Here is a 25,227-nt window from a genome sequence, read left to right as displayed (position 1 = left end):
GGTGCCACAGTTCATAGGAAATCTTATTTTTATCCACAACCCCACATCTTCAAAGCTATTTTTCAGTAGTCAGTATATGGAATTAGAAGTTATGAAAACCTGTTGAAGAGGCAGCATTTTGGTGTGAAACTGTAAAGTGGTATTGTTTATGTTCAAGCCAGTAACAACACAGACCCAAATTATACTTTTGTTAGCAATAAATTGAGATTCAGTAAAGAAAAATGCATCTGATAGAACCATAATTGATGAATGGGGCACACGTGCTCTGCAAGCAGTATTTATGAAAAAGTACAGAAGGAAATAAATTATCAGTACTTTATTTCTGTTACAAATTATCACAATCACAATTAATATAAAACAGAAAGCACTGAGGAAACATGACTGTTGGATACAAGATTTATCAAGGTGTAAAAGCCTCATCCAAGACTACTACTAGAAAACCTGTGACTGTGTATTAGAGAAAAGATTCCTATGCATCAAACACCAAGTGAAAGAGAATAAGCAGCATAGTATAATTTACAGGGATTAAACACCTTTTTTATACAAGTTTTTGAAGGAAATGGAAGTTGGAGCATTATTTCTACCCAAGAATCTTGTCTGGAGAAGACTTGTTTACAATTAACTATTAAAAAAGCTTCAGCAGAAAACACCAATCTTCATTTTAACTTATCCATGTTGTTCCTACATTAGACAAGCTATTTCCAGAAGCATTTAAGTTCTAGTCATGAGACTTCACACACTCTCTCACACTGTCTGCATAAGGCTAAAAAGATTCACTAAAGAAAAGGAGGTAGCATTATTGCTTTGTAACAGGAACTTAGAAATTCTTTATTGAGCTCCAAATAAAACATTGTTGCATCACTATACAGTTAAGAGTTTCAATATACAATTATTTTTAAAAAGTGTATGCTGTTATACACTTTAAGGCTTTCATACAAGAAATGCTGAGCAGGATTTTCATACTCTGTCTTGTCAGTGTCTGAGCATATGGGTACAGTGCTCTAAGCAGTCCATAATTAACATGGCAGAAGTTCCTGAAAAAGAGCAAAATACACTTTATTTGTATATATCTTGAGACTAGAGATCACATATTCTCTGAAGCCTGACAGAGTGCAACTAGAGGAATCAGACCATTCTGCATATAATAAATGTATGGGGATCTAGGCAAGCATTGCAGAAACTGCTATCATTGAAATTCAGTGGAAATTTTATAAGAAGATTCAATAAAGGCAAATTATTGATATTATGACCATTAACACAACTTTTTTGACCGGTAACATACAGTAACAGGCCAGCGTCAGAATGCAAAACTCTACTAGAATGAAAACACACCTTTGAGTTTCTCACAATGGAAAAAAGGCTGCCTTCTACACTGGTTTTCTTTCATGTAGAGACCTTTTAGATTATTTTCCCTTCTGCTCAAAATCAAATTGATTTAATTTAACAGATTACTCCACAGAAAAAAAAATACCCACAAGAGAAATGCAATAGCAGAACAATGTTTGTGCATGTTATTTGAGGAAATGCCAAGATAAGCTTTGCACTGCAAAAATATAGTTTTGAAGAATATCCAATACCAAACCCATTTTCTTAAGAGAAATAAGATGTAGAGCATTGGAAGAAGGAAGACTTCATTCACATGGTAATCATTCAATGGTGCACTTAGGGCATCTATTTTCAGGGAGACACTTTTTTCCGCCCTGAAGGGAAGCTAAAATAATTTAAGGCTCTCTAGGACTTCAGGGCAGAGTAGCAGAGAAGTGGCAGAAATCACACATGCAGATCACACATTCATCCTCCATACTGGAGGCAATAAGAAAATATTGCATTAAATAAAAGAGAGTTGGATAAACAATACAGAACACTGAATCCACTTCTGACTTACTCATTTATCTACTAGCCACCATTGCTACTAAGTATTTTAGTTTCAACCCCTGAAGTTTCATTCTGTTTATTTAAAATAATACATGATGTTTGCAGATGAACACTTCCTATGTAATTCATCATATTATGTGATTTAAGATGTGACCAGAAGGAGAGACTGTGCCAAGTTTTATAAATATTCTTAAAAGATATTTATATATTCAGTTTTTCCATAGGAATTCTAGCAGCTGGTATTAAATCTTTCCCCTCTGAGCCCCAAAGGGGAGAAATCTTCTTCAAGCTCTGCTACTCTTAGAGTCCTTTGATTTAAGCCCTTAAAACACTCAAAACAGTTCTAAAGCCATTTTGTATGTACAAAAGGTTCCTTTAGCCTGTGACAGCAGCCTCTTAAATTTACTGCAGTACACAGAGGCAGTGCAACTTATGCAATATTTCACAGTATAAAGCTCTGTTTATCTGAGCCTTGTCAACTAAAAACACTGAGATCATGAGGTTAGCAGGAAGAATTACCAGTCCAAGTAGAAAAAAATCTGTTTTATTTAAAATATACACCATCTGAGCATAAATGCAGCTAAATTATTTCTTACTTTATATACTGAATTGACCAGAAACAGTAGAGCCAGCTATTTTTCAGCTAATGTTTCTTAATGGATTTGTTCTCCTTCAATTAATGCCAGAAACCAATCTGCTATTTGTGCAGAAATGCCTGCTTTGAAAATCAGTTTACAAAATGTATTTTTCAGATTTTAGACATGTTTGTTGACCAGATTAGAGTTTCAAATTCCTATTTGAAAACGACAAGCATCAAATTACATTTGGTTTCTTCAGCTTCCCCTGTCCAATCAAAGACTTAATTGTCTGAGATGCTGCCAAAGCCGTGCACACCCCTCAATAAACTGCCAGGGGAGTGTCCACACACTGTGACAGCTTAAGGTCCTGATTAATGAAAGTTTAAAACTATTACTTTTCCTACCAGGACTGAACTCAGACAGTGACACATAACTTAAAGCTTTGTGCAGAATTAAGAACCTGATGAAAAGCTCCATTTTCCATCTAATAATTTCAGAGATGAGCAAAGATACCTACCAAAGCATCAGAAGATTAGGGTTTTTGTTCTCTTGGCTGTCCAAGGAAGTGAGTTTCCTGACAAGAGAGAAACAAAAAAAGATGTTTTTACTAAATTTCAAAGAATTTAAAATAAAAACTAAAGAAAACAATGTAAATCAAACTGTAATTAATAGAAACAATGCTTAAAAAAAGGCTTTAGATAACATTTGCAATGTTTAAGTTACTAGAATTTATGGAAAAAGAATATATTACAAACTATTGGTTATGAGGTTTTACAGTTGTTTAATAGGGAATAGTTTGTCCAAATTTAACTAGCTAAGCTAAGGCTTTTTAGATGACTAACACAAACTAAACGTTTTAAAAGGAGAATTTAGGTGTCCTCACAAGTCTTTCCTACATTCTAAAATGAAACTTTCTAAGTTGTAGCCTCCCTGTTTTTATTGGTTATATTAAGATAACTTAAGTGAGATTAAAATCTTATTTGATTTATTTACCTTTGCAAATGAAGACCGTTTTAAGGGTTACACATCCTCTGCCTCTGACGAAAGCGACCTCAATTAGTCAAGTCAGAAAGTCTTTAAAAGCTTTGTGTTTATTGCTTCCAGCACGGAGCGAGGTGGTCATTAAGGTACCAAAATTCTCATAAAAATTCCAAAGTTGCACTAGTGAAAAAATGCTCAACAAGGTGAAAACTAGTCACATCTTTTTCCAGAAAATTCATTAGCTATTTTAAACCATTTTTAAACAAAAGTATTTTGATTTAATGTGGCACTCAAGCAGATCCATACCATTTGGATATTTTAAACAGCATTTATATCTACTGTGAGTATATAGAGAGATACATTTAGGTTTAAACCATTTGGTTTTAAAAGAAGTTGCACAATGTTTAATATGAGCCTTTTATGCTGATCACTGTTAAACACTTCTCCCTGTTTACTACTATTTATGAAGTTTTATTATAAGATAAAGCATAAAATTAATCTCACACACACTGATTTTCTTTCAAAAGTTTATTTAGTATCAAGCAAGGGTAAAACTTTGCTTAACACTACAGAACATTTCAAGACTTGAGTTACAAAATACCACATTATTCGCATTTGTAGTTTGCTTCCCTTTTTACGCATGTTTGCAAAGAGAAAATCTAGCAAATGGCTGAAAATAAAAGCTAAAAACTAAATTGTTGAAAACCTTTAAAATAAAAGGTTACACTTATGTTAAAAAGAATGGACTAACGTATTTAGTAAACCTATTTTTTGTTTAACACTAGTTAATCAAAGGTTATTTTTTGATCACCTATTTTTTCAAACACAGTTTGGAAATAACAAAGTTCCTTGTTTTACATATCTTTCTGTCCAGGTTGTTCTTTCAACAAAATGTTTAAAGTTCAGTCCATCCATTCAGAATTTTATGCACTTTGAGTTAATAAAAAGGGATTGTTCATAGAAAAAATTACTTTGAACAGTATACAGGACTGGTGGAGATTGGATATTTCACAACATCAGACAGTACAATCAGTATCTGGCATATGGCTGGTCTCTGTAGACTCCTTTTGTTGTCCTTGCAGAAGGTGTCTTGTGTCGTGAGTTGGTCCATTCTTCTTGCCCTACAAGGAAAAGAAAATATGGTCAGAGCCCTTCCAACATTCTCAGATGCTGAGTGTAATTTTTCTTATCTGAGAATCAAACAGCCACATTCTGTGGAATCAAGGTGTACAAGTCTAACACTTGAAACAAGAAATCTGGGTACAGCACATCTATCTGAGCTATCCCACAGTGATTCCTCAGCACACAGGAGCAGGGAACATGAGAGGATAATGGCCAAAATATCTACAGCTGTGGAAATTCAGCTGGACCTGCTTGTTGCAAATGCACAGAAACGTCAGCTCCTGTAGCAGACACACCAATAATTGCAATGGGATGAAATGAATGCAAGGTATGAATTATGTATAAGGAAATAAGCTGCCCTCAGAAATAAGTTTCTCTGCATCAGTGCCAATTTAGGCCCAATTCAAACATGCAAACCAAGCCCCAAGTATCACTACAAACACCTGTGGCTTTCAACATGCCAGGGCCAATATTCCATTTCTCTAGAGGCAAACATAGACATCCTCTGAAATGCAAGAAATAGGAAGGCAGATTAAAAAAAAAAAAAAATAAAAGGACAAGTAACACTGGTTGCTTGAATTTTGGCTATAAAATAAGTTTGTAAAATAAAACTTGTGCTGTATTTAATGATTCATAATCCTACCACCTTTTAATGGTAATAAATATTTTTAAAAAGTAGCAAAAAATATTATCTTAAATGAGAGTCAGATCTACTATGCCAGGCAGTTGCAAAAGGGAAAACATAGAATTAGAGTATAAGGAAACAGTACTTAGCTACACTTTAATGATGTAAACAAATCAGAGTACTATGTCACATCTGCAAGAACAAAAATGAAAAAGCAGCACTAAAGAAAATCCCCCAAAGAAAACATACATTAAAGCAGTGTATGTGTTTCCCCATTTATTTTTGCTGAACTGCCCTGCCCTAAACAGACTGGTGTTCCAGTGAACCCAATGCAATCCAGAAACTAAAGGCAGAATCCAAATGCATGGCAGAATAAACAGAGACATCACTTGGTCTTAAAAAAAAAAAAAAAAGGCAAAAAAAAAGAAATCAACCCCTGCAATCTGAAGGCTGAGGTCACTTGCTCTGACATGAGATATCTGAAATTAGATGACAAGATCCCATATGTCAAGGGTTCAGTTTCACAATCCCTTCGCAGAAGCCTCATCCTAACTGCTATTTAATAATGTAGGTGGTAGGTGGCTGCCTGCAGAGACCAGGCTATAAATCATACCCAGGTGGTCAGGACATTTGCCTAGGAGGTAAAAAGGACACGTTCAAATTTGGTGTAAGGCTGAAAGAATTAAACTTGCACCTCAGGCGATTTCCAGGGGCATCTGGTAACAACCTCTTGTGCTTCTTCATCACACAGAAAGCAAGATTTACATTAAAAAAGAAAAAGACCCCGAGCATAGTGGTACTGGCAGCTGTCTGAGAGGTAGGAATTAAAAATATCCCAGCTTTTAAACAGTGCTGCAAGAACTGATTAAATTACAAGTCTTGGTTACAGTTTAAGGGGAATACTTGCTCTTTCTCAAGCCGTTGATCAAATCAGCAGGGTAAAGAGTTATCTTACTGTTTCTCAGTTTTCATTTTGGTGCTGTTCAGGGCTCCAAATCCCAAAAATACTGATATTCTTCCTACATCCTCTGGATTGTCACCTCATTTTCTCAAAGGAAAAGCTGAGATTCCACCTGGGAATCTTAATTTCCTCCCAGCCAGCACTAGACAACTACCTGCTCACTAGGCAGTGTTACTTATTTTGAGACATCCAATGTTCTTTACATGTAGTGAAGGTGGTTATTAATATCTAACTCTGCTTTTAAGGGATATACTTAAGAAATAAAGTGTGTAACTATTTATATGTGCAAAAACTACAGTGGCTGCAACCTATAATCATTCTTAAAGGTATTTATAGTTTTTCTTTCAACTTGAATAAATACATCACTTAATATTCTGAGTGGCTGTACTTTGATAAATAGAAAACCAATTTTAAATGCAAAAGAAATGTAAAATCCATATTTTCAGCCTTAAATATTGCAATCAATATCTCTCCACATCAGTCTATCTACATTAAGCAGTTTCACACATTGTTCCCCCATCAATTTTGCATTACTGAAATAGTCTTAGAAATATCAGGTTTATAATGGCAAACAGTTTATTTTAATGTTGAAATTAAGATTTAAGCTATATATCTATCAACACCAACTGGGTGTTGATGATAGTGCTGGGGAACAGAGGAATTTCAAGTGACCTCTTCTTTTGATGAACTTTCTCCTTTAGCAAAAGAATTAGTTTAAGCTGGTATATTGGGCAAACTACTGCATTAGGTGCATTTATCACAAATTAGTTAAGGTCATTTTAGTTTCAAGCAGGAAGCATTTCCACATGGAATTAAAGAAATAGACCTTGGAAAATTTCAAGTGGAGCCCCAAAATCATTGAAGCATTCATTACTCAGAATCACATCTTTTACACAGGTTATTAACAACCCTCAAATGTTTGAGATTGAGAGACCTAAATTGTATTTCTCTGATCTCTAGTCAGAGACTTAACATTTATCTCTTAATCAAAGGTGCCTTTTAAAATGCTTTATGCTTCTAACCTGTAACATATTTCTTTAATTAAACCTGTCACTATCACACTCGTATATTTAAAAAAAAAAAGAAAAAAAAAGAAAAATTCTTTACAACTGGCATATGTTTTTTTGCTTCATTAGGCACTGTTTTGTCTCTATACAGAGTAACCCCTGCCCTCCTGTCTATTAGCTACCTAAAATACTTCCCTAACCTTTACATAATGACTCCCTGCTTGATTTCCCAGGACTGATGCATGAAAATGAATTAAAACAAAAGGACCATACAAGGCTAAACCACACTCAATTAGGCCCTAATTCAGCTGGGAGCTTCAGCAGATTCCTACCTTGTACCAAGTCTCAATGCAAGCTGTGCACTGAGACCACACCACAAGCATTTGCTTTTGGCAGCCAAAAGCTCCTGGAAAAAGGTCCTCCACCCCCATTTTTTTCCTTAAATCTTACTGAATGAGACATGAAAAGGCAGCATGCATCATGATTTAAGTTTTATTTTCTCTACATCTTCAGTTTTAGTTTCCCATGACTGCTTTAGCTAACAGACCACAGAGGGCATTTTTCTCAATAAGCACACGCAGAGCTCTGTGACACCTCCGGAATCCCTGAGCAGCCATTGCCTGCTGCAGGACTAAGCATTGCCTCACAGAAATTATCCTTTCATTATGATTTTTTTCTTCCAAGAGTCTGTTGCTGCAGTAATTGAGCTGTAAAGCCACTCACCATAGGAGTCATAGGTGTCTTCACTCAGTCCGTGGCCATAGTCGTAGTAATCTGCTCCACTGCAGGGCAGGAGGGACATGGAGAGAGCAGGGAAGAAAACATAAGAAGAAATAATTACACATTCTACCTCTGAAAAGAGAGCTTGAAGGACATAGCACATGCCCTAAGAAAGGTAAGTGTCCGTGTGGCAGTGACAACTGAGGTCCTGCCTGTTTATGGATTAGAAACTGTATTTAATTTAATTCAAGATTTTTTTTTCATCACTTGGCTACTCATCCACATTGTGGAAATTTTCCTTTTAAAATTATAGTTGGGAAAGTTAAAGATCTTACAAGTGTTAATGAAAAAGAAATGGAGATGTAGGTACTGAACCACCTCATTCATCTATACATTCTTTGTCATCACTTACTAGTATTTTGCTTTTATATCTTCAAAGATATACATCTGATAAGAATGCAATAAAAGGCAAATATTTGGTGATTGGAAGGTTATACAGCTGTGTGTGTACAAGTTCCAGTGTCTTCAAAACAAGACAGCAGAAGACATATATAAAGGCTATCATTTTAACAGGAAGAAATGACAATAGGAACTATGTTAAAAGATGAAATCTGTGGTTGTTAGGATTCAAAAGTGTGGATGAATACCATAATCATGGCCTAACACAGTCCTCCCTTTCATAATGGTTTTTATACTTGTATTAAGACCCCTGAATGGAAACTAAAGAACAGCCCTTATTGCACATCACTCCATTATGCTCTTGTATTTCATCCAAGTCTACCCACGTGTAGTCTTTAACACAGTTTGTAGGATATGAAAAACAAGTGCCTAAATAGCTCTTTTGCTTTTCTTTCTAACCACAGCCAGACTCAGGGCTGACAATATTTGGAAAATACTCTACGAGATGATGCTACCAGATCAGTAGACTCTTAAACTTTTTATTTCTCCTAATGGATTTATTCTGTAAGGAAAGACCTTTTCATAGAATCACCTCCTGAGTGAGAAGGAAATCACTAATATATGATCACTAGCAAGTAATTACTAATATTGACAAAATGTTCCTAACATTAGATTGATTGCTAACAAAATAAACACCAGAGTGAAAATAAACAATTTATAGCCTTCACATGAATTAGCAGGTAAAGCATTTATATAAAACAAACAACACATCACAATTACTTCTGAACTGACAAAAGACTGTTGTGCTTGAGTTTGTTTGTGTATAATTTTGGTTTCTTTTTTTTCCCCCTTAAACTAAATATTTTAAAACCCTCAAAATAACCAGGCCAGGAAAAAAATACAGTTTTGGTGTGTGCATATGAATATCTAAAAAGCCTGGATGAGTATTTTTTATTGCTGGTATAATGCTTCCTAAACAAACACTTAACCAACTGAACTACTGAACTTTGAAGATCCACAAAGAATTATCCCTACAAACCCTTTTCTCTATGGTTTCTCAGGTGAGGAGGACCCCAGAATAAGGGTAAAGTTTGAATAAGAAGTATTTTCTCCCTGCAGCAGCCAGTAATAAAAGTCTTTACTCTGACAATGAACAGAAAACTGACATTCACTATCCTTCCACATAGAACTTATTTATTTTAAGACTGTGATTGAGTTTAGAAGTCTAAAGCAGCTGAGCTCCATCCCTGTATCTGTCAATCTTGTCAGAATGACTTTGTGGAGTCTCATTTCATAGATCTAATACATTTATTAAACAAAAAAAATGACTCACTTTACAGCACACAAACTGCAAAACAAATAAACATCAGAAAGGAAGGAACCTTTCACTTATACTGAAAGTATATATACAACTCATCTTTATTAACAGACAAACCCTTCAAAATTAATAATCTGTTTGAAAAATACAAGGTACAATGGGAAGGAAACTTGTCCAGTGCAATTCAGCACTCCCTGCTCCTAATGCATTAATGTTCTATGAATAATGCCAACATTCTCCAGTCATCTCTGTGTTAAACAAGCCCAAAACTTCAGATAAGAAAACCTCAAGACCCAAAGAAAAGGGTACATACAGATGGTTGTAAGGTCTGGGTGGAGAAAGGAAAAAAAAAGAAAAAAAAAACCTAACTTGTTAAAAAGTCTGAATAAATATTCCATGATGTTCACAACCAAGACTGATGATAATGATTTTTTTGAGTTTTTTTAGAATTACAGAAAATTCTAGTACTGTGTATGAACTCACAGCTTATAGAATTGTATTTTGTTTCAAAGGAACTGCCTGCAAAAAGCAAGCTTATTCAAAGCACCCTAAAGCAATACTGTACTTCTACATTGTACGTTTTAACTCATTAACTGAGATAACTGAGATTGTTGAGGTCATTTCTGCTGCAAAGACTTCAGTACTACATTAAATAATTCTTCCTGTGGACAGAAGATATGATATACATTTTTGCTTTAAAATCATCCTTTACAGTTAGACTCTTTTATATATATTCTCTGACATCTTAGCAGATTCTCTGACTGAAGAATATTAAGCTTTTTATTTCCCTTAATGGGCTTATTCTTCAAGGAAAGGCCTTTTCACAGAATCCCAGAAAGGCTTGGGTTGGAAGGGACCACAAACATCACCTAATTCCATTGGCAGGGACACCTTCCACTACCAGGTAGGTCAAGTTGCTACTCTTCCTTTCATTTTGTCTCATAGAAAAGAAAAAAAAAAAATGTCCACAAACTCAGTTAATTTTCTTCTTTATCCCATGTGACTCCCTCTTTTCACAAAAAAAAAGGAGAAAACATTACATGGATTATTCCCTTCTGAACTCAACACAACTAGACATGGACTCTCTGCTTGGAGTTCTTTTGTTTTCATATGTGAATTGTCTCCATGAAACCACTTTCTTTATTTTCCTCATTTCCTATGCATCTACTTTTTTAGATAAAAAATTGGATTACATGCTATATCCAGCTCAGTCATCAAGCATCTTCCTAATCATCAAGTAAATGGTACAAGTGCAAACAACACTGGAGTATCAGCTGTGATTCTGATCTTTTGTACACACAGACCTTTTGCTTATATCCCCTCTTTTTAGCTTCTTTTGTATTCCCATTCCAGCATAATGGCTTTGGGCTGACAAGAGAGAAGACAGAGATGGCAAAGAAAAATGGTTTTGATTTTCCATGTCAGCATAAAAACTTGAAACCACTTAATGCTACGGAAGGATTAGAAAACAACAATAAATTTAAGTATGTTGTTTCTAATTGCTGAGGGCTGGGCAGTAATCTGACAATGTTCAGAGGAAGTGTGAAATGAGGCTTAAAGAGTGTAAGTAAGGCCAGGGGAAGAGCCTGTTTTCTGTGTTAAGAGAAAAAGCTTCAGACAGAAAGGAGCAAGCTCAGATCCTAGCACAGCAGTGCTGATGAAACAGAAGTGCTTCTCCATGGCTTTATTTAGTAAAGAGGACTGGGAAGCTTCCTGCCATTTCTCTAGAATCACTGTGAGAAGTATCTTAAAATACTTTAATTTAGATGTATTCAACATAAGCCTTCAAAGGCCCTAAGAAAAATGACCACAATTTCTCAGGCTTTTCTACTAAGCTGATTTGTTTCTGAAAATATCTTGATGAACCATAATAGACCAAATGTTTACAAAAACCAAATAGGAATAACTGCTCTCAACATGATGGTGAAGTCTCAAGGAACTTTACCCTTTATACTTTATTAACTATTAGGTTATTCTGCCTAGGGACATTGGAATATTCTCCTAGGACAAATATCTGCAGTAGTTTCAACCCACTCTCATGGGTCCCACAGTACAAGAGAGACATTGAGACACCACAGTGTGTCCATAGAAGGACAGCAGAGCTGGGAAGGGTCTGGAAATTCAGTCCTGTGAGGGCAGCTGAGGGAGATGGGTGAGTTTAGCCATTAGCCTGGAGAAAAGGAGGTTCAGGGGACACCTTATTGCTCCTGAAAAGAAATTTTTTCCTGGAGAGGTCGGTCTCTTCTCCCAGGCAACTAGAGACAGGATGAGAGGAAATGGCCTCAGGATGTACCAGGGAGACTCAGATTGGACATCAGTTATAATTGCTTCACTGAAAGGGTGGTCAGGGATTGGAATGAACTGCTGAGGGAGGTGGTAGAGCCACCATCCCTGGAAGTGTTCAAGAAATGTCTGGATGTGGCACTGAGTGCTGTGGTTTAGCTGACATTATGGTGCTTGGTTAAAGATTGGACTTGTCCTGGGAGGTCTTTTCCAACCTTAATGATCCTGTGATTCCATATCAGAAGAGGTCACCAGGCTATTTTTGGGACAAGCCTAAAACAGGCAGATCAACCACACAGTCCAAGTGTACTTCCAAAAATGCACAAAGGTAGTAAAAAAATATTGCACTTAATCAATGAGATTGCCACAGCTCTTTACATTTGATACAGGCATCCTTTAGAATGGACATTGTGACATTTCTGTGTTTGAAACAGAAGCAGTATGGCAGGTTTCTGCTTGCTAAGGGAAGATTAAAAGGTCTCTGACTGAAAGCTTCTAGTTTACTGGAAAATCCCAGACTTAAGCACTGACAAGCCCGGTTTGAGCACCAAGTGATCTAAAAATTTCTTTGGCTTCTGATGAAAAACAGCCTTCGCCAACAGTTCAGCTTCCAGTAATGCTTATTAGGGAAAACTGACCAAAAAGTTGGGTTTTTCACATGAGTATCAAAAGTAATTTTGATCCCTTTAGGCAGAAACCAGGGCAGTTTCAGAAAGTGACAATAAAACCCTTGCAAATACCAAGGTTTTCTTTTGTGCCAAGGGAAGCTCCAGCAAGCACCCATCCTTTGTGGTCCCACCCAGAGTTGCACTGAACAACAAAACAGAAAAAGCAAATGAGGATCTCTCTAGCAAGAGTTCTTATATGATAGACCCTGACTGAAATGATCACATCTGAAGAGAACCGTTCCATAAGGATAAGCCTCTTTCCATCATTCCTGTCAGTTCTTCATGCCCAGCTACTTCTGATAGCAAAAAGCATCTGTCAACAGCAAACAGGAAGAGCATTCATGACAGCAATCACTGCAGTGAAGCTTCTCACCACTCTGTAATGTCTTGCACATTGGGGAGCTGTTCTCAGTGCTTCTGTGGATCACTAGAACACCTTATTCTGGAACCCAACTTACAGCAGGACAGCAGAAATCCAGAGTATCAAGAGGAGACCCACATCTTTTCTTGCATCTTGTAAATAAATTTTTAGTTAATCCTCAGTTCTGCTGCTACTTAGTAGAGATTTCTTTAGTACATATTTTTATCCCTGCAGGTCAGTCTATATCTGTCAAACAGATAATGATCTCAGAAACCAACTGAGACCCCTACATGAATGCTTTATAAAATACAGAAAAATGACACAATCTTCCTTGAATTATAGCCTATTCTACTCTCAAATGGATGATACGAACACCAGATCTGTTACCTGTAATCCTAAAAGGTGACCAGATTGCTCTCTCAATGATCCCCTTTGCAATCACTATTTAGGAATTACTTTTTATGGCAGAAATGAGAAATGTCACTTCTGAATTGTGAAACGTCCTCAGAGGCATCTGCATTCTGGCGCTACCTACCAGGCACAGATTTATTAGGTATTTCTAGCAGAACTCTACACAGTTGCCTAGAGCAGTTTTACCATGTGAAATGTCCACTTATTTCTGTCTCAACTCAATTAGTCTTTCCCCACTGCCTTCTCATGCCACCTCTCAAGAGAGGAAAGGAAAATGGCAATTAAAGAGGGGACTGAAGCACATGGTACAAATCAGGTTTCTCAGGAACAGCAGCAGCAGGAGCTACAGTTTTACCTTGAAACTATGAATAGAACAAAGCAACAAAACATCCCTGAACATGAGAAATGTTAAACAAATTAATGTCAAAAATTCACTACATTAAATAGGAAAATACCAGCAGAAAAACTAAAAACCCAGGTTGCATAAATCCAGCATTTTGGTTTGGCTGGTGAATTAGAACCAAGCCCCAGACACCCTGCACCTCATCTGTCTGCTTTGCAAAGCAGGGTGTGAACTGCTACCACAGGGAGCTTGATGTTTTTAACTATCTGGGGGTGTACCAATCATATTTCTGCTGCTAAATGGAGAAAAAGGCATGACACAACATTAACATCAGAAAAAGATGTTTTCTTCCCTCTCTCTCCAAAAAGACACATTACTCTGGGCAGTGCAAGCAGCCCAGTGAAGAACTGAGAGATATCAGCCAAAAATTCCTTAGACTATTCACTGCAATACTGGAAAGATCTGGGGTATTATTCCAGGTAATTCTTAGTTATCCCCCAAGTTCTGCATATGTTGTTGTCAGAGATCCAAAATGATGTCACTCGTCACAGACAGGAGTACAAGACAACACTGCTCTCAAAAAGGGCACAGGTGGTTTGTCACCATTCCATCAGCAAGCACAAATACTGCTCCAGAAGATACACATCTTACCTTCTTATACTTTTAATTTACTGAAGAACAGTACAACTTTCAACACCTTTCTAAAAATTTGGGGCTTTACAAGTTGAAATTGAAGAACATTTGAGAGAAAAGGTATCATTCCTTCATGGTTTTATATAATTCAAAAATAATGAAAGTGCCATCAAGGAATACATTTGGTAAAAGAAAGTTTAGGTTTAATTGTTTTCAGGGCTGCATAATCATAAGCTTTACCATGTTCATGACCCTTCCAGTACTTCCCCACTATCCTTTGCACCAGCAGGGTCCAAACCTTGCCTCTCCAAGTATAGCAAGGCAGGACTCATCCTCCCAAGGACAATTCAATCCATTTAAGTGCAAGGACTCATTTCCTGGCCTCACTACTTCTATCTATACTCATGTTTCAGGGGCTTTACATACAGCACTCATGATACAATTACACCAAGATAAATGTGGTTATGATGTTTAGTAATACATTATTTTTCATCATCTATACCTGAACTATATCAAAATCATGCTTAAAAGCACAATTCATAGCCCTCAGTATTTCTACTGAAATAAAATACAAGGACAAACAATTAAGACCATTATAAAGTTTTCCTATAACCATCTCCAATTTTTAGTTGCCCAATTAAGTAGGTATTTCCTTACCAACAGAAAGAAGGAATATTTTTCTTCCCTTGAAAAGCAAACTGAATACAACAGGGTACTCAGAGAGAAAACTGCAACTTTCAATTACTGCTAGTAAGCAGCCAAAATGTGTTGACTGTCAACCAGCAAAACAGTGTCAAATTTTCATCTACAAAAACACGTCTGTGACAAAAATATGTTCTGAGCTGATGCAGCCTGAATTCTCATTCAGCTAATAGGCACTGGCTTCCAAGTGTGAGTTTCCAGGGCAGGGAAGCTCCTTCTCCACTCCACACCAGGGAAAAAAGAAAGTCTTTCCTATATCTATATCTATATCTATATCTATATCTATATCTATATCTATATCTATATCTATATCTATATCTATATCTATATCTATATCTATATCTATATCTATATCTATATCTATATCTATATCTATATCTATATCTATGTATCTATATGTCATTCTCTAGTCTGCAAATATAAATTTAAGATGTCCTTTTTCTAGTCTGGAGAGAATATGTAGTCTCTTTTCCTCATGTCTGTATCTCTTAATCAAACTGCTGGGAAGTTAATTATAATGTGAGATGTTTGAGAAGTCCTTCCTAAATGAATAACTTTAATTTGTAAGATTGATTATCCGTGTTCTGTCTCCAAAGCCCATATATCCAGCACATTTCTACAGCATCCTGCTGATGCCTGGCAACTGGGTATTCTCCCTTTGTCTTTGTTACCTCCATCCTCCAAGCTTAAAGAACCTTATTTTTAAAACAAACTGTAGTTAATTTGAAGCCTTTCTTTAATTAAGATTTTTTTTAGCTGTGACTGGTTCCACTAGTTACACTAACGGGTACAACACAGCACTTCAGGTTACAAAATATTTCCTGTAAATGATTTTTTTTCCTATTTTTGATTTGGAAGATCCACTTTGACCTTTCCCTTCCTCATGTTTTCACTTCTGTAATCAGTCAAGGAAAAAAAATTCAAAATCCTACCAACTACTAATCCTATTTAATTGTATTGTGGAATCCAACCATCAAGTTTAAGATGCTGTAAAATCACCAAAGTAAAATTAAACCAATAATGCAAAATTAATACAGTTTTATTAAATAATGACTTTTCTTGATTCCTCAATAATTGTAATTTGATGTTACTGGGGTTTTTTTACTACTTTGAGACCTGCATAGTAGTTTTTCTGGCAGTTTTCTAAATTTATTTCCAAATGCATTTTTACTTGTTTCCTAAACAAAGAGGCACAGACACATTTAAATTTAATGGCAAAATTAGGAAAAAACCAAATGAATTTTATTTTTTTATAATTAGTAAAGATGAAGAGTAATCCTAACATTCATTAAACAGTGAAGCCATCTACTAATATCACCATGAGGATTCAAAAAATCTTTTCCAGTTTTATGAGTGCACCATGAGATATGCTTGTGTTTTTCCCATCACTACAACTGAATCAGTCATATTCCTTTTTACTGGCATTTCAGACCAGATTTATGTAAATCAATTTAAGAAAGATTAAAATACACTAGATTCACAATTAAAACTATCTATTTTACTAAGGCACTTCTGAATAGTTTACCTTGTCACACCTTAACATGTGAAGGAAAAGGAAAACATCTATCTAAACCTGAAAAATTAGATCTGAAATACTGCAGTAAATAATCTCTTTCAATAATGTAAGAGCAAAAATTAAGCAGGAAACTACATGCCAGGATTTTCATTCAAAAGCTACATTAGCTTATTTATGCTAATGCTTTAAGGCTTTATTTTACAGAATTATAACCTCCAGTACACTCTGGTACATACCAGGTGTTCATAAACAACAGCAACACAGAATGCCAACCCTTTGCACAATCCCCAGAAATCAAACTCCTGCAGAATGATTTGATTTATAAGTCAAAGCATGAAATACAAACAGCTACAAGCATTAAAATGGAGAGAATTACATCTTGGAAAACTACAGTAATAGACACTCATTTGCATATAATGCATATTTATACATCCTGGAAATGCATGATTGCTGACAAACTCAACAACGTAAATTTAAAACACTGAGCATCACAAACAAACTGTTAGCAATTAACTTTCAAATACCAATAGCAACATCTCCATAAGCCAATTTCAAATCCATATGCTCAGCTCTTCATGAAAATCCTCCTATTAAACAGGAATGCCATCATCTTTTGTATGACCACTAAGCGTAGTTTCAAAAAACACCTGAAAATTTGAGCTTCTAGTGGGAAATGAGGAGGGTATTTCCAAGAGCTACATACCAGGAATCAGCTTCTCTTGTAACCAAAGTGCCTCTGGAATAATATAAAAAGCAGTACTTAGAGATTTGAAGGATTTTAGCAAACCAATTTAGTTGTATTCTTCAAGCATCAGTTGAACAATGGCCACTGCTGGATTTGAAGGTGTTTTTCTAAGTCCTTTTCACCCAAACCAACGTCCAGTTTCTCCATTGTTAGGTAACTACCATAAGCTACCAAACACAAAATTCCTCAAACCTCTCACACCACACGGGTTTTGTGCAAAGTCTTCCCTATTACAGAGAAATTTTCTGTCTTGAATCAGTCACTTTTGAAATGAATTGTAAATAAGGTAATGGATGATAAAGAAGGCTCAGGGGGAATCTTATCACTCCCTACAACTCCCTGAAAGGAGGCTGTGGAAAGGTCTTCTGCCATGTGAGAAACACTGGATTATTGGGAAGAATTCCTTCACCGAAAGGGTGGTCAGGCACTGAAACACGCTGCCCAAGAAACAGTGAAAATCTTAAAAGTGTGAGTGTGGCACCTGGGACATGGTTTGGTGGTGAACATGGTGGTGCTGGGTTGACAATTTTATTTGATCTTGGAGGTCTTTTCTAACCTGAACATTTATACAATTCATAACACCTTATGACACACTTTATCATGCCTAGGGCTTACCATAAAGGCATTTAAGCAAATGATCTAACAAAGCTGCAGTGTGTAATTCTTACTTCCCAACACATCAGCAATAACCACAGAATGATTTAGTGGCACTGAATAAACTTAGGTATACTGAAAAGAGTTTGCCAGTTCCCTCAGCTCAAATTAGGTTAACTGTCTGGCTCCAGGCTCACAGGCAACTTGCAGGGGGTTGAATTTATCACATTTTGGTGTGAGTGGAAGTGATAGTAATTATTGCTAGATATGCACAAAGAGCAGTTGAGAAACACTGCTTAAGTCAATGGCAAAATGGTTGCTGCCAAGAGAAATCTATAGCAGTATTAGGTAAATGTGGGAACCACAGAACAATGCAGAAAACTGCAAACAAATCCAGCAATTTCTCCAAGTCTGAATTTTCCCATTTTTATGTGTGTGTTTAGATTAAATTCTGCAACAGAGTGAAGGTGAGATCACCTCGAATGAAGATCTAAAATACTTTTAAATTAAGAATTATAATTAAACACAAAATGCCATTGCTACATAAATGACTCATTCTTGTTCCTCACCAGACACTGGCACACAGGTACACAGAGTGTTCCTCTTATAGTTTAGGCCTCTGATCTCTGTTGTAGGCTCAAAATAAATCTAGAAAAACCTTTTCTTTTTTTCCTAGGAAAACTATCCCATTTTAAATGCTAGCAGACAAGACTAAAGAAGTTCTTTGAAGCTTCTGAGTGCATGAAGCAGACAGATGGGGCTTGTCCACATTCTTTTTTGCACTACAGTAACTGTACTAGCCATCATCTCTCAATAGTAAACCTAAAATCACACAGTAAACTCTCTAATGTTACTGGAGAGGTAAGAAACCCAGCCCCCCCTTTCTCAGGAACCTTGCCACATAATCTGGATTTCAGCACCAAACCTCATTGCCTGGCATGTTAACTCTCTGCAGCATCTGTCACTGCTATGAATGGTTGATCATAAGTACCTCTGTAGTCATCTCAATGCCATTAAGCAGATGGCAGCGCTAAATCCAAATGATGTAGTACATCTCCCTGGTGGACTTTGTTTCCATACACCACCATTATTCTACAATTCCTCAGTGATAAATCTTATGTATTCTAGAGAACATTAAACAGGGAGCTGACAGAGACAATTGATTTATTAGCATCCATTTCCCTTTGCCTCGCATTTCCTTATTGTCCTGGCAAATACTTGTGCAGATCGTGTACGGAGTCACCAAGGGACCAAAAGCACTTTGGCTCAATTTGAAGCCTATTTCAGAGATTTAAAATAACTAGATTTTTTTCATGCTGAAAATGTCTAAACTACAGTTTTAAATGAAGATTCAACTAAATCCTCTTGATCCCTCCACAATACTATTAGCTGAATTTTCATAATAAAATTGGTATAGCAATAACATCAGGTCATTAAAGCACCCTGAACTTTCTGAAATAAATCCAAATAAATCATTACAGTTCTAGACAGGCTTGGGAAGTCCTTTAAGAGTGAGCTAAGTTGTGTAAACATGCATACATGCTGGTGACAAGACCACATGAGTCTGACATAGGCAAATATCAGCACCAGGAGTCATGAGTTTGGCTTTCACAACTCTATTTCATATTTTACCATAACATGCTGACAAAGCTCTTGGCACACAACTGCACACATGAAATTTATAAATATGTAGGTAGGAGAAATTTTATGAAGGAATTCCTGATTACATAACATGTCCTTGACTGCACATCATGTAACCCTAAAGACTCACTGCATATTGGGGCATGAAGTGATAGGAGAAGAGGATATGGCTTTAAACTAAAAGAGAAGAGATCTAGATTAGATACTAGAATGAAATTCTTTGCTGTGAGGATGATGAGGCACTGGCAGAGCTGTCTGGAGAATTTGGGAATGCTCCACCCCTAGAAGTGTTCAAGACCAGGTTGGATGGAACTTGGAGCACCCTGGTCTACTGGAAGTTATTCCTGCCCATGGCAGAGGATTGGAACTAAAAGATCTTTGAGGTCCTTTCCAACTCAAACTATTCTATGATTCTATGAAGAATTTGCTACTCTGATTTTCAGAAAGTGCAATTTTTAAAAAAAAAAATTAGATAATTTCAGGTTTTTATAACAAGATTAAACAATCCAGTTTATTAAACATCCCAGTTTATAGTGATAAACTTATCTAACAATCCCTCTGCAAAAAACTATATATGTAATTTAATCTTCTAAAAATCAATTAGATATCTAGTAAAACACAGTACAGCTTCAAGGGATGTTTTAAGTCTTTTCCACCATAAAAAATAATTCTGTTAAAGGACATCCTGAAGCACTATTTGGGGCTTTGTTCCATGAACAAGCAACAGTGGATAATAAAATGTTCTAAAGGAAAACAACATTTTTTTATATGATTACACGGCATTAAGATACATAACTCAAAATCTTGATGTTTCTCTCTCTTGTTAGTGCTGTGGCAGGTTTTAACTCAAACTTCAGCTTGCCAGGTACAAGGAAGGATTCCCACAATGTCAAATAAAATACTATTAAACTTCAAACCACTGATGATTTCGTGTCAGCTAGAAAGTAGTACATAGAATGGAATACTTTATTTACAGAACAAAGTCTCAACTACCTTAATGCACAAAGAAATACACAGTTTCCTATTCTTCATATCTAAACATGTCACTCAACCTAATCCAGCTCAGATTTGGCCATTATGGGAAATACACTTGAAATGTCCAGATGTAAAGAGCAATAAAGGAGAGTCACACCGTGTGGTGCTGAAGACTGAATTGGGAGAATGCACTCCTGTGCACCTAGAGCAAAAGATTTGCTGTTGAGCAACCTCTTAGAGATCTCCAAAATTCCTAAAGTTATTTCAGATTCTATTGCAAGTTTCTATCTTTAACAGAAGAATCACTAAATAAGCCAAATATTTAAAACAAAAATGAAAATTTTAGCTGTTACTGCCATATCAAATATCATCACTGTACACTTGTGAGCATTAAGCCCTGTTCCTGCACTCAAACTTAGTCATGTACTGAAAACCACGGCAAGTAATTTAATGAGAGAACTAATTTTCAGTTTACTATCTATTTCTCAGATTTCCTCTTTAATACACAGTGTCACTAATATCATAGTATTTCTAAAGGAGTCAGTATCAGAAGAAATACTAGAAATACTATTCAAACTATTTTCAACTTAGAAAAGGAAAGGGTAAGTTATTTCCCCATGCTGGTCACCAAATTATGCATTTTAAACACATCACTGCTCTCCATGTGCAAATGCAGTTTCTTTCCATTTTTTATGAGGGCAAAAAATCAAGAATAAAAAAGGCTAAATTATGAAAACAATGCACTTTGCCTAATTTCCTTCATGGTAAAGGCATTGCAATGCTCTTAAATATGATAAGTATATCATTTTGATTACAAAATGGTATTTTGCAATATGGGCTACAACTTGATATTCAGATTAAGGATAGGAATGTTGGTCTACGTAGCTCAGATGACTGTTTATAGTTATTATTTTTTGCCTGCCAATACTATCCTAAAAATCTTTCTGCCAAGCCAGAAAATATGCCAGAAAATGAGTGTTGATATCCTGTGAGGAAAGTGCAAGTGAAAAATTTCTCGTTTTCTTTTTCCACAGAGCACTAAATAAAATTAGGGGATAAATGTCAAATATCATAAAGAAGGTAACAAATTTGTTATAATCTAACAATATATATTTTGTGAAACTACAGGCAAAATACCAAGTAAAGCAACCATTTTATGAAATGTCTCCTAGACAGCCAAGCATGTGCAAATGTATCTAAGAATATTATACATACTCTTATCTATTAATCGTTTACAAAAGCAATTTCATTCCTGGGGAGATTTGCTTTTTTCCTAATTTTAGTTCAAAGAAAGAAAATCTCAGTGAAAACCTTCTTAATGTGGGGGGAAAAAAAATCAAACCCAAGTAATTTTGAATCAGGCAAATGACTTTGTAATGAAGTCCAAATGTTTGTGTGCAATAAACCCATTTACCTACAGCACAAGCAAGAAGGCAGAACAGAATTGCCAACATGAAAATTGAGGACTACTTTGGCAATTGTCTTTTGGGGAAAAAAAATCCATTACCAGCAACTGTTCTCAAAATGTAACACTCTACAGAGTCTCATATTTTGAAGTTTCTACACTGCAGGTTTCTTAAGTCATATTTTTATCAAGCTTAGAGTCTGTAGGAGCCAAGTATCAGACACAAAGGTAATTTCATTATTGTAGTTTTCAACAATAATGGCACTTGAACTTTCCACTATGCTTTTTCACATTGACTAAGCTGTTGAGCACAGAAAAATATTCTTTTACACAACAAAACTGAAATTGGGTGTGACAACTCTACAGCAGAGCAGATGCCATGTGTAAACAGCTTTGTTCTCAACTTTGCTATGAACAATTCTGTACTATTTCAGATAAAGCTGCATTATAAATTTTACATATTTAGCAGAAAGTAAAAGAACTCTGCATCAAATACATTTTTCAGTTTAATTCACTATAAGGGATTCATCAACAGGAACCTCAGTAACCCTGCCTCAGAGGCAAGTCATAACTTTGCCATAGAATTTCAGGACATTGTCAAAAACATTAAAACATCTACTGCTGAGCAAATTATGAATGCTTGGCCTGAGAGAAAAGGAATGAAAATAAATTACAGCTCAGTAAAATGTGGACAGAAGTTCTGTTTCCAGAAGTGGAGATGATCATCCAAGCTGCTATATTTGTAATGAGATTTTTGCCATGAAGTTCAAACCACATAAAAGAAGTAGTTTTACTTCACAGCATGTTCTCCCATCGTTGGGTCATATTGTTATTCATGGAGTTGCAAAATAATGACTCCTTTAAGAAAGCAAAATTAAAAAAAAAAATCAAAATGGTTTAAAATACTACTGACAATGAAGTGGGAGAAGGAAAACAAATGGCAAGAGATTCAAATTTGTCACAAGGATTTCCAGAGCAGTAAAGCAAACTGACAGGTGTATTTTTTTACAGTCAAATACAGGTAAAATACTTGAATATATCTTTGCAAAAGTAGTAAGAAAATTTAATCAATTGTGTTTCAGAAAAGTTAATACCTCCTATAAAGTTGTTTTTTTTTTCTCCTCTCCCCTTCCTTATCTACTCCTCCCTCCCACAACAAATCTGAACTAAATTTCCCTGAATGTTTGGAACTTTTGAAACTTTGATTTAGGATTTGGCATCACTAAAACTGGTACAAGTTCTCAATTCTGTTTCTTTTCAGCCTCTCACAAATTTAACTTTTGTACTTATGTAATATTAAAGACAAGTAACCTGGGGGTTGTTTCTAAAATCTTTTAATAAAATTTTTGCTGTTTATGATGAAATTGGAAAACTCTAAGTAAAATTAACTGGCCAACCACACAATTTTTCAAATGCAGTTACAGTTGATTTGGAGGCTTACCTTTGTGCTTGAGTGCTATAGCTGTTATCATAGGAATCATAGCTTTGTTCATCATAAGCAGCTCCATAGCCATCATCATACTCCTGAAATGACACAAAAGATGCAATATTAACTTCAAGCACTCTCCAGAAACACAGCAGTAACCCAGTTCTATATGTCAAAGACAACACTCTCCTGAAATATATGTATAACATTTGAACAACATGAAATGGAAAATCTGAATACTGAGATCCCTCCTACCTATACATCTTAGATCATAATTTCTTTAAAGGTATTTTAAGCTATTGGCAACGTGCTTTGGGAAGATTTGTTTTTTAGTTAACACTAGCTTGTGTAGATGACAGTACAAGCATTTCATGTCTCCATGTTCTTGAGTTTGAGTGAGCTACTGAACTTCAAGAAAGCTCCGGGAAGCATCTCAGGAGTCAAAACATCTGAACAAATATTTTACAATTGACTTAGGTAGCTGACTTATTTCTGGACAATAAATTCAATTCCATGTAATTTTGGATAGGAAAGGACTTCCCTAGAGATAAGACTAGCAAGAATGATAATTTTACTACTCTGAATGCCCTCCACACTTCAGCTTGTGGGAGTTTAGCACTGAACAAGAAACTATAAGTAAGGATTTCTTACTTCTCTCCACATTAGTCACACTATTTAAGTACACAAAGTAACACTCTTCTCAACACAGTGCTGTATTTGAACACCAATTTGAAGAAATTACTAACCTCAGCCATACAGAAATTTAAGATAAAAACAAGTGACAGTGATTATGTGTTTTCACAAAGAATAAGCTATACAAATCTGAAGAACCGTCATCAATTTACTGTTTTGTCCAATTAATACACCTAAGTGAGTTAAACACAGGAAAAGCAGAAATGGCACATCTACTGTAATAATTCATAGGATATCCTAATATCTAAATCCTGTCTAAATATGCCAAAAACCTCAGTGGATATTTAGGAGTATGTTGCCAGATAAGAATGAACTAATGAGAAGACACTTTGAAGACTGGGGGATCATTCTTCATATACATATATACAGACACATATATACATATATATATACACACATATTTTTTGTATATGTATATGTGTGTATATATATATATATACATACATATACATATATATATCTACATACATATATATATTAATGGTATTTTCTGGTAAGTGTTGTATCCAGCCCTGGCAATTAAAGGATAAAGCCTCATGAAAGAACCAACATTTTAACAAATGGAATGTTTAAGGATCTTTCAGCAGTGACAGAGAACAAAACCAACAATCAGTATCAATCAATTTAGGTAGGAACGACAAATGATGGATTGTCTAACTCTGGTAGAAAACATTTCCAATGATGGGAATCTGACAGCTTGCTATAGCAGGAGGCAGTGACATCCTCAAAACAACTGACAGAAAACCTAATTTCCTATGAGTTTTTAGCAAGTTTTCCAGTCATTTGAAATTACTTCTTTGGAAAACAGGCAACCTGCCTATCAATAGGGCTTCAGCACTGCTAGATCAGTGCACATGATTGTTTCCCAGCAGTGATTAGGAGAAGGGTGTCTGTGAACATTTGCCAGCACAGTTGAGTGAGTTTATTTAGTGGTTTGGGAGAAGAAACTAGGATTCTTTCAACTGTCAGTTGCATGGGGATCCATGAATAAATAGTCACTCAAAAAAGGAAATGCATTTTGTCTTTCAGTAATTCGCTGCCCTGAAACTAAAAATTAAAACAGACTCTTAGGATTTTCTTGCCCATCAGATAAGGCTTTTCTTGATAAGCCACAGACTAAACCCCAACCCAACTGCCTGCTGGCAGTTATTCCAAACAGGCATTTTATTACTTATTGATGCAGTACACAGACATCTGTTAACAATACAGCCCCTGACCAACAGCAGAAGCTGCCTGAGCCAATTT

General features: G+C 35.8%; 1 protein-coding gene across 2 annotated transcripts in view; it reads right to left on the bottom strand.

Annotated features, from left to right (window-relative positions):
* Nucleotides 1-301: 301 nt before the first annotated feature.
* The window catches only part of KHDRBS3 (KH RNA binding domain containing, signal transduction associated 3), a 90,800-nt gene continuing 65,874 nt past the window's right edge, over nt 302-25,227 (bottom strand). Inside the window, exons 7-11 of one of the 2 annotated variants that reach the window (XM_059488600.1) lie at nt 23,305-23,387; nt 7,873-7,931; nt 3,447-4,555; nt 2,971-3,027; nt 302-1,034 (exon numbers count right to left, since the gene is read on the bottom strand). In XM_059488600.1, coding sequence (XP_059344583.1) covers nt 4,464-4,555; nt 7,873-7,931; nt 23,305-23,387 — 234 coding nt within the window. In that variant the 3' untranslated portion in view covers nt 302-1,034; nt 2,971-3,027; nt 3,447-4,463. The remainder of the gene's footprint in view (nt 1,035-2,970; nt 3,028-3,446; nt 4,556-7,872; nt 7,932-23,304; nt 23,388-25,227) is intronic. The other variant, XM_059488610.1, reaches the window with a different exon arrangement.

Source organism: Ammospiza nelsoni, chromosome 1, assembly GCF_027579445.1.
Source record: "Ammospiza nelsoni isolate bAmmNel1 chromosome 1, bAmmNel1.pri, whole genome shotgun sequence".
Classification (NCBI taxonomy): Eukaryota; Metazoa; Chordata; class Aves; order Passeriformes; family Passerellidae; genus Ammospiza; species Ammospiza nelsoni.
The sequence above is the reverse complement of the archived record's forward strand: the minus strand, read 5'-3'. Positions and strand labels throughout refer to the sequence as shown.